The sequence below is a fragment of the Rhincodon typus genome, unplaced genomic scaffold, assembly GCF_021869965.1.
Source record: "Rhincodon typus isolate 14 unplaced genomic scaffold, sRhiTyp1.1 hic_rhity00005801, whole genome shotgun sequence".
Lineage (NCBI taxonomy): Eukaryota > Metazoa > Chordata > Chondrichthyes > Orectolobiformes > Rhincodontidae > Rhincodon > Rhincodon typus.
Window position 1 is genome coordinate 1 of NW_025971439.1, and position 10675 is coordinate 10675.

The following is a 10675-nucleotide window of genomic DNA, read 5'->3' on the forward strand; positions in this document are numbered from 1 at the left end:
CCCGAAACATCAGCCTTCCTGCTCCTCTGATGCTGCTTGGCCTGCTGTGTTCATCCAGCTCTACACCTTGTTATCACAGCAAAAGGTTGGACTGTTCTCCTTGGAGCACGTTGAGATGATGCAGAAGAGTTTTGTAATGAGAGGTATTGAGAAAAAAAAAAGAGAAAATTATTTAATCAAATGAATGGATAAACAAGTGGACGCTTTTGAATATGTCACATTGACAAAGAATTTGGAGGGCTAATGAGGAGGAGAAATGTTCCATTCGAAACGGTCAGGATCTGAAAGAGTCCACATAGAGCAGTGTTGGAAGCTGATTCTATCAACCATTTTCAAATACAAAGCTGGACAGACACTTGTGGATGAGGAACTCAGGGCTACACACAAGAGGGAGATGTGGGATGAAGCATGACTACTCTTTCAAAGAGCCAACATAGGGATGATGGTCAAATGGTCTCCAAATGCTGTATGTTTTTTAAAAAGGTTCATTCATGGGATGTGACTGCTACTGACTAAGCCAGTGTTTAAAATCCTATCAGAGATGGATAATACGAGAGAGATCTGGGGAGTAGTCAAGTACATAGTTTAAGTAATGAAGACAAAAATAACCCTAATAACACACAAAAATAATGCTTATAATCTTAATTAAAAGACAGAATTATTAATGATCTAGGAGAAGATAATCAGAGCAACCAAAGTGCAATTCAGAAATCAGATTGTGCCCAAACCAGGTAAGAGTTTCATGAAGGAGGTAACTGATATGAATCAGGAAACAGTGATTATAATGTAATGTATAAACTCATTGCATGTGACGCATATACATCCTATGAATGATTTTTAATAAAGGCATTTGAGGCTTTTAAAAACACCTCAATTTGATAAAGCAACAAAAAAAGCTATAAAAAGGGTGTTTCAGGCCAGGCATATAGGATATAAATCATGAACATACAATAATGATGCTCAGCAAAACATTTAAGATCCCAGCTGGAGAATTGAGATTAGTTACAGAATCATACAGCATGGAAATAGACCCTTCAGTCCAACCAGTCCATGCTGGCCATAATCCCAAACTAAACTAGCCCCACCTGCCTGTGCCTGGCCCATATCCCTCCAAGCATTTCTTATTCATGTACTTATTCAAATTTTTTTTTTTTTTTTTTTTAGAAAAACAAAGTTATAGCTGTACCTGCATCCACACTTCCTCTGGCAGTTCATTCCACACATAAACCAGTGTAAAAAAAAGTTGCCCTTCATATCGTTTTTAAATCTTTCTCCTCTCACCTTAAAAATATATGTCCCCTAGTCTTGAAATTCCCCACTCCAGGGAAAAGACACCTGCCATTCACCTTATTTATACTCCTCATTATTGTATAAACCTCCTATGTTCCAGTGAAGAAAGTCCTAGCCTATTTTTATAACTCAAACCTTCTATTCCCTGCAACATCCTGGTACATCTTTTCCAAACCTTCTCCAGCTTAATAATATCTTTGTACTGCCAAGGAAGGAGATAATACATTGCAGATTCACCAACATGATATGAACACACAGATGCAATGAATGACTTAAAATGGGCAATTTTGAGCTTTGGTGATTTCGTAGAGGTGGTGTAGAGACTAAAAGGGTCAAAATGCAATTGTGTTCACCTATTATTAATGTAGTGGCAGTTACGAGTCAAATGATTGTAGGATTAAGTCCCACTGCAGCTTTGAGCATAAGCAGCACACTACTGATAGAGTGCTGCATGGTCAGTCGTTCAGTCTTTAGGGTGACTGAAACCCCACCTGCCTGCTCAGTCTGATCACCGTGCTGCTCAAAGACAAAAAGGTAGTTCTCGCAATATCCATGGCAACCTTGCTCCATAAAACAGAAACAGAAGTTAATCCAGACATTGATTCACCAAGTGTAGGAACTTGTAACACCCAGCTGTACATATGTCTGTATAATATTGACTGTATTTAAAAACCCATTAGTTAAGAAGTGCTTTAGAGCATACTGTACCTTAGGAACATTACTTCAAATTTGTTCTTTCGGTCAAACAAAATCATTGGAGCGGTAAAAGTGATCATGGCCCAGCTTTAACTTTTCAATACTAGAAATGGGAATGCTCAATAAACAGAGGAAGATGAAAAAGATTCCCAGCACTTACAGTTCTTAACTTGCTAAAATGAGCTCAAAAATATTAGTAAGGGAAACTTAGCCTTGCATCATCATTTCATAAAAAAGTGAAGTTTTTACTGATGTAACAGATATTGTTCAACCAACCAAGTATGAACAGGAAGTAATAAAAGGTGACCTCTAAAACAAGGCTTAATGTTTTCTCTGAAGACAAGAATAAAACTCAGTCTGAACCCTCCTTACCTAGCTGCTGTGCCCACTGGATTACTTTACCAGTGTCAGAAGCATTTCCTTCTGCTATGTAAGTAAGTTCAGATCCAATCTTCCATCCAACCAATGGATAAAGGCCTGCATGATTAAATTATGCAACAAAAAGATTGATTCAACAGCTGAACATTTATCATTCTGTTGTGTCCCACATGTACATTTTGCTTGGATAGGTAGTACAGCCATCACCACTAAGCTTCTAGTATTTCTTTAAAAAAGCATTTTCCATCTTCATAGTCACTTTAACATCTGTCCATAATGGTCACCACTTGTATGAACTTTAATCGAGCTAAATGGTGTCACCATAGACTCTGGTGGAATTAAGGTCAGTGAGCAGACGAAGCAAGTAGCACAGGGTGTGGAGGTGGTGGTGGGGAGTTCTTCTCTAGGGCAGCCTTTGGCCGTTCCGTCACCCTGGCAGGTACAGGCTGATGGCCTACCAGATGCTTTGGCACCCCAGCCTGCTGTCTCCAGTGACAGCCTTCAGGTATTTGATCTGCCCCAACATGTCAGGCCCATCGCAAACCCAAACTAGTGGTAGCCTGGCTGTTTGTTTTTGAGAGGGTTTTAATGAGTGTTATGATTGGGTAACTTGTTGGTGAGGTATTCTCACACTGATCCCCACTGAAATTAGGGGCTTCTCTGAAGGTAGCCAAAGCCTCGGATTGGTTGTCCAACCTGCCAACTGTCTCGAGGCGAATAGGGGATCTGTGTCCAACCCAATTACTGCATTATCCCTGTGGAGGTTTTGTCTTTTGGTAGTTTCAGAGCAGGTAAGTGGCACATGGTGGAGAACACTCCCAATTCCTGTCTCTCCCCTCTGGTGCAGGGAGCTCAGCCCATTTTGCTTCTCAGCAGCTGAAACCTGCATTTGTTGTTCCATCACAAATGGTATTTCTTATGACTGAAGATGAGATTAAGGCCAGGGTTTACTTACTGGGCATTGGAATGCACAATCCCAACTTTAATCCCTGGTTAACACTCTTACTAAGCTTAGTGCCCAGTTCTAGGGGAATGGGCAGCCTTCCTGGGCCGTTAACCCAATTGAGTCAAAATAGTAATAGGTTTAGAAAGCAAATACACTGGCTGGCTTCATTTTCCACCTTTGTTTGGGACCTAGAACATCTCAGCGTAGAACCTGAACAGCACCACCTACGCACAATGCCATAACATTAACATGCTTGTAACATACAAGGTTGTCCCAAATGATTGGGAACACACACTTCAAATAAATGATAATAAAACACAAAGAACTGCACAGATAATGATAAATTGGCTGCTCTACATAATTGTCATGCAACGACTTTCACATTGATTGAAGGATTATTGACTGTTTCATGATGACAAGTTTATTGAGTGAATCAAGAATTAAAACAGATTGCTATACCAGTTACAGAAGCATGAGGCTTGGTTCCAGTGTTGACAGACATAAAAGTGCCTGTCCCCATCGTGAGCTTCACATCTCCTGGTTCAAAGCAGCACTCCCCAAACATGGCTGCCTGTTGATCTGCTGCCTGTACAGAGTTTAAAAAAAAAATTAGGAGTGTCACCAGGGCTGATGTTGAATTGCTTACATACCCCTTTTACTTGCCTGACAAGTTAACACTTTCACAATCCACCCAGCTTTCTTCACCTTCAGATGGGAGAATGGGAAAGCTTACACATCCCCATCAATATCATCAAAGCCACGGCACAGTGGCTCAGTGGTTAGCACTGCTGCCTCTCAGCGCCAGGGATCCAGGTCCGATTCCACCCTCTGGCGACTGTTTGGGTGGAGTTTGTACATTCTCCGTGTCTGTGCAGGTTTCCTCCCATTTCTTCCTAGATCCAAAGATGTGCAAGTCAGGTAGATTGGCCATGGGAAAATGCAGGCTTGCACAGACGGGATGGATCTTGGTGGGATGCTCTTCAGTGGGTCAGTGCGGACTCGATGGACCAAATGGCCTATTTCCACAACACAGGGATTCTAGGATTCTATCCCATCCCAAAGCCAATTAACATCAGTTCCATTCTCCTTTTGCTAACCACAAACATCCCCCAGCCATTCATTTTCTAAAGAGAGGCAGGAAGTCCCACTCAACGGGATAATGACTTCAAATGTGATAAGCACTTGATACTCAACACTCCAACATATTCTGTGCCATCTGCAGTCTCCAAGTAAGCATTTCTGTCAAGCAAATTTTGGACAAACTATTTAGAACTCTCTCTAAATCAGCATTTTAAGACTGAGTGAGAGGAGGAGGAATTCTCTCTCAGAAGGTTGAGTGCCTTTGAAATGCCTAGCCACAGAGCTGTGGGGACACAGTCCTTGTGCATATTCAAGGCTGAGATAGATTCTCGATCGGTCAGGGAGTCAAGAGCCGGGAAAGGGCAGGAAAGTGGACACGGGGAATATCGGATTAGCCATGTTTTTATTGAACGGAGCAGTTTCATGGGGCCAAATGGCCCACTCCTGCTCCTATTTCTTACAGTCTTACACAGTCAATGACTATTATAGTTTATTTTGAAAACAGCTTAAAATGCATATACCAATTTGAAAGTGACAACAATTTCAAAGAACTACTTCAAAATCTATTTTTTGAAGCATGTAGAATCCATGAAATTTTATTCATTTGCCTTGTTGAATGTAGTTCCCAAACACAAAACATTGGAAAAGGCACAGAAAATAATCTTAAGGCTCAGTAATAAATGCACAGCAGCTGATGACCAAAAAACACATACTTTGCACAATCGGTAAAACTATAATGTGTAAAGTATCCACAGCACACTTAGCACACTATACAAAATTATGGAACTATTTCAGAATCTTTAATATTGTGCAATACTTACCAAAGCCATTATTTGAATAGGGATACCAAATATACTTTTATCAGTGTATCCAAAATTGCAACTAAAATATTGAGAGAAAAACATTTAATTGAGTTATAACTATATTTTTAAAATGTATGGAGTTTAAATATTAACTTAGTTACTGAAATGTCATTAAATATCTTATTTATTCATTCATTCATGGGATGTGGGTATTGCTGGATTGCCAGCATTTATTACCCATCCCTAGTTGCCCTTGAGATGGTGGTGATGGTGAGCTGCCTTCTGGAACTGGTGCAGTCAACCCACAATGCCCTTAGGGAAGGAATTCCATGATTTCGTTCCTTCAGTGTCACTGGGACAAAGATAAACTTCCAAGTCAGGCTGGCAAGTGGTTTGGAGGGGAACTTCCAGGTGGGTGGTGTGCCCATGTATCTGTTGCCCTGGTCAGTCTAGACGGTCTGGAAGGTGCTGAAGGATATTTGGTGAATTTCTGCAGTGCATCTTGTAGATAGTACACACTGCTGCTACTGAGCGTCAGTGGTGGAGGGAGTGGATGCAGTGCCAACTAAGTGGGCTGCTTTGTGCTGGATGGTGTCAAGCTTCAAGTGTTGTCTGGATGAGTGCAGCCCTAACAATTAGGAAGAGTTCCATCACACTCCTGACTTGTGCCACGTAGGTAGTGGACAGGATTTGGGAAGTTAGGTGTTGAGTTACTCTCTGCAGGATTCCAAGCCTCTGACCTGCTCTTGTAACCACAGTACTTAGATGGCTATTCCTGTTCACTTTCTTGCCTGAACACTGTCCAGATCTTGCAACATTTGAACAAGGGCTGCTTCAGTATTTGAAGAGTCAGAAATGGTGCTGAGATGTTTGAATATTTGAAAGGCAGAATGCAAGTTGGAGGAAATTGTAAATTACATTTCTTTTATGAATTCTTTTCAAAGGAATCAGTTCACATTTGCTTAAACTCATCACACTTACTGAAAATTATGGGCAGTATTACATTCAGTGAAGTGATGTTTACTGAGCTACAAAGAGGTGCAAAAAAAAAAAAAAAAATTTATATTTCTCTGTCAGGATGAAGTTTCTCCCACCTTATACATACTTTAGCCTTGCCGCTTTAAAAAATCAGCCATTTTGATAATGCCATAATCTCTCCTTAAATCTGTCTATAGACAAACAGGAAGTTCCTTAAAATACAGGAATAGTACTGATTATGATTTACGTCAATATCTTACCTATTGGCATCATCCTTTTATTTAATTGGAGACAACCGAATATTTTATTCCACCTTGGAACAACTGAGAACATTTACTCCTTTATGGGTTGCTCAATTTATGTAGAAACAGAGATGGGAGCAGGAGTAGGCCATTCAACCCCTCAAGCCTCTCTCTTTCTCAACCAATATTTTGGCCTCAACCACCTTGTGGTAGTGAATTCCATAGGCTCATCACACTGTGTAGGAATTTGTCATGTCATACTTAAAAAGGTTTACCCTTTATTCTTACACTACGACCTTGGTTCTGGGCTCCCCCACCAGCGGAACATCTTTCCTGTATGTAATCTCTCTAGTCTTATTAGATTTTTTTAAATGGGTTTCTTCAAGAACGCTCATTCTTTTAAAGTCCAGGTGCATACAACCCTGACTGATTCAACCTCTCATCTTATGAGAGTCCTGCCGACCAAGAAATGAATTTGGTAACCTAACGAACATCCATCTTCAGATAAAGGGACCAAAACTTCTCTCAAAATTCTGCAAGCAAAAGGAATTAAATGAAACCACTGGAAGTACTGTTCCCTGGTGCATTATCGACAATGCCTTGACCAATCAGCGCTCTAAATAAGCAGCTCAGCAGGCAGCGTAAATTAAAACGTGGTAGCCTTGCATTTGTTTTGAGGAGTTCAAGATGATAAGTTTCAACAATTAAATTTCCTCCTTCAGAAAGTTTCCTGTGGGAAGCATCTCTCCAAGCCACTCACCATCCTGACCTAGGAATGTATCACCGTTCCTAGTGTCGTTAGATCAAAATTCTGGAATTCACTCCCTAAGAGCATTGTGGGTCGTAGCAGTTTCAAGAAGGCAGCGTGCCACCACCTTCCCAAGGGCATCTGGAGACAGGCAATAAATACTGGACCAGTGATGCCCATATCCCGTGAATGAATAAATTTTAAAAACATGAAATATTCAATTAAAAAAATTGGAGAAACTCAGCAGGTCGGGCAGCAATGGAGAGAAAACATTCAGCTTTTTAAGTCCTGTAAGCCTTCAGAGACATTTAGAAGGGTCACTGGACTCAAAACATTAACTCTGCTTTCTCTCTCCACAAATGCTGACCGACCTGATGAGTTTCCCCAGGAATTTTTTTTTGTTACAGAAAGTCAGAGTCAGTTGTACAGCACAGAAACAGACCCTTCAGTCCAACTTGCCCATGATGAGCTGATATCCGAAATTAATCTAGTCTCATTTGTCAGCATTTGGCCCATATCCCTCCAAACCCTTCCTATTTGTGTTTCCATCCAGATGCCTTTTTTAATGTTATAATTGTACCAGCCTCCACCACTTCCTCTGGCAGCTCATTCCATACACGCACCACCCTCTGTGTGAAAACGTTGCCCCTTAGGTCCCTTTTAAATCTCTCCCCTCTCACCCTAAACCTATAATATTGTTTGAGATAGTAGGAGCTGCAGATGCTGGAGAATCTGAGATAACAAGGTGTGGAGCTGGATGAACACGGCAGGCCAAGCAACATCAGAGGAGCAGGAAAGCTTTCAGAGATAGTAGGAGCTGCAGATGCTGGAGAATTCCTGCTCGGCCTGCTGTGTTCATCCAGCTCTACACCTTGTTATCTCTGTAGTATTGTGCTCAGTTTTGGTCACCTTGCTATAGGAAGAATGTTATTAAACTGGAAAGAGTGCAAAAGAAATTTGCAACAATGTCGCCAGGATTTAAGGGACTGAGTTATAGCGAGAGGTTGGACAAGTTAGGACTTTTTTCTTTAGAGTATAAAAGACTGAGGGGGACCCTTATAAAAGTGTATAAAGATCATGAGAGGCATGGATAGGGTGAATGCACTCAGTCTTTTTCCCAGGGTTGGGGAAATCGAGGACTAGAGGGCATCAGTTTAAGGTAAGAGGGGAAAAAATACATGAGAACCTGGGGGGCAACTTTTGTTGTTTTTACAGAGGATGGTAAGCATATGGAAAGAGCTGCCAGCAGAAGTGGTTGAGGTGGGTACATTAACAACATTTAAAAGGTATTTGGACAAATACATGGATAGGAAAGGTTGAGAAGGATATGGGCCAAGTGCAGGGAAATGGGGTTAGCGTGGATGGACATTTTGGTTGGCATGACCAGTTTGGGCCAAAGGGCCTGTCTCCATGCTGTAGGAGTCTATAACTCTATGACCACTAGGTGTGGACTTACTTATCCTGGATCTTCTTCATCCACAGTTCTCTATTTGAATTTCATGAACTAATCGAGTTCTGTGCTACCAAACATCTATTTGCCCTTCGCTCCTCAAGCAGTTAATTTTGCAACATTTTAATTCTACCCAAGTTTTCAGTCAAAATTGCAAAACCTAATCAAATGGCAGGTAATTCTTTTAATTAATCTACAGTGTAATGGTAGTGTAACATTGGTGATATTTAGCTCAGAGTTCTCACCTGGTATCCTTTACTGGAGGGAGAATGGACACAGGCACAGACAGAAGGTTTGCAAGGAATTTACTCCAACACAACTAAAATGATAAACATCAACTATTATAAATAAGAAGGTGAAATATCAATGCAATGTATTTTGAAAATTTCATATTCAAACAGATATACACTGAAAATTATGTTCAAATTAGAAATATTCCTCATGGAATGAAAATAAACTTTCAGCTTAGTTAGAAAGAAAGTCAGGATACCTGATAAGGATCAAACATTGCTGTAGTACTTGCATTTGAGTAATCTGTAGCATAAACAGCACCTATGTATAAGGAACAGCACAGGTAAGAGATAATTGAAACGAAAATAGTGAGCATCTGCTGTAACCTTCTACGTTAATAAAGAAATCTTCTAATACCTCAAAAATCTTATTGGTCACACAGGATGGGCGTGGAAGCACACATTCAGCTCAAGACTTTGAACACAGCAAGCAAACATTCTTGGGAACGAGCTTCAAGCTGGTCATTACCAAAAGCTTAATATTATGGATTATTTGGTCTTTAGGAAGGACTGGAAATGGGGAGAGAAGGTTAACAATGACGAGATAACAATTTACAGCAGTTGGATAAAACGTAGAACGACAAGGATGAACAGGCAGTGGAAATATGTTTCTGTTTCTTGATTTTACTGAAAAGGGACTGCAGCAGTTCCTTCTCAAGAGCAACCAGGAAAGGGCAATAAATGCTGGCCAACCCACTAACACCCACATCCTGTGAATTAATAAAAAAAACTTTTTTTTTGGGGATGGTCTCTCTAATGAAACAGCAGCCCTCTAGTCCTGCAGGACAATGGTGACTTTATCTTCACCTGTGTGAATGGACTTCTAGAAAGCATCACTGTGATATCAAGGATAAGTACATCAGCAGAATGTCACAAATGCTGTTGCCTTATGCTGTTCTGGGGTTCCAAGTTTTCATTTTATTTATCATTAATGGTGACAAAGATTGTACAACAGCTTTTGTTCCTTTAGGTCAGAAGTTGGTAATAGGGACAGTAAGTAATACAGATGGGAGCATGAAGTTGCAAAGGATCACTGATTTTTGCTGGCAAATACTTCAATGAACAGTAACAATATTGAAGTCTAATAGTTATTACAGCAGCCCATGGCAAGAGTTGGGAAGCAGATCAGTCAGGTGATCAGCACTGAAGACTATCTCCCAGAGTTTAAGGATCAAACTTGTAAAACAGAGAGACATCTTTTAAAAAAAATTCCAAAGAAGGAGAGGGGGAAGGACATTGGAAAAGGTTAGACATTGTGCAAGAGGAGTGACAGGAATAGGAGTAAGGTTTTGTTTTCCCCTTTTCTTGGTTTAAAACTGGATTTGGTTATAGATTTTACTTTCAGATAATTAGAAAGCAAAGAAGCCAATATAGGTGGTGGAAAGAACCAGAACAATGCTCAGGGACAATGGACATTGAGAGATAACAAAGATATTTACGCATTTTAGGAACTGTTTATGGCATGGTTTATTGGTTGCATTATAATTTTGAGAAATTTGAGTCAAATATGATGCTTCATATATCACAAACAGGCGCTCTATCTGCAGAGATATATAAAGCAATTATAAAGGATTGTGCACAAGATGACAGAACGTTCAATTCATAATTTTGGCTTCAAACCAATTTGAACAAATCACTACATTGAATTGAGATAGTAGGAACTGCCGATGCTGGAGTCTGAGATAACAAGGTGTAGAGCTGGATGAACACAGCAGGCCAGGCAGCATCAGAGGAGCAGGAAAGCTGACGTTTCGGGTCTGGACCCTTCAGAAAG

The 10675-nt window shown here is 40.5% G+C and overlaps 1 protein-coding gene across 1 annotated transcript; it reads right to left on the reverse strand.

Annotated features, from left to right (window-relative positions):
• Positions 1-2338: 2338 nt before the first annotated feature.
• Positions 2339-9163, reverse strand: LOC125482096 (putative glycerol kinase 5; the record flags this gene model as incomplete). The annotated part of the gene is made up of 5 exons (XM_048594090.1): positions 2339-2463; positions 3770-3896; positions 5212-5272; positions 8857-8930; positions 9102-9163. Coding segments are annotated over 5 exons (449 nt in total), but the record flags the coding sequence as incomplete, so codon positions are not given.
• Positions 9164-10675: the final 1512 nt, after the last annotated feature.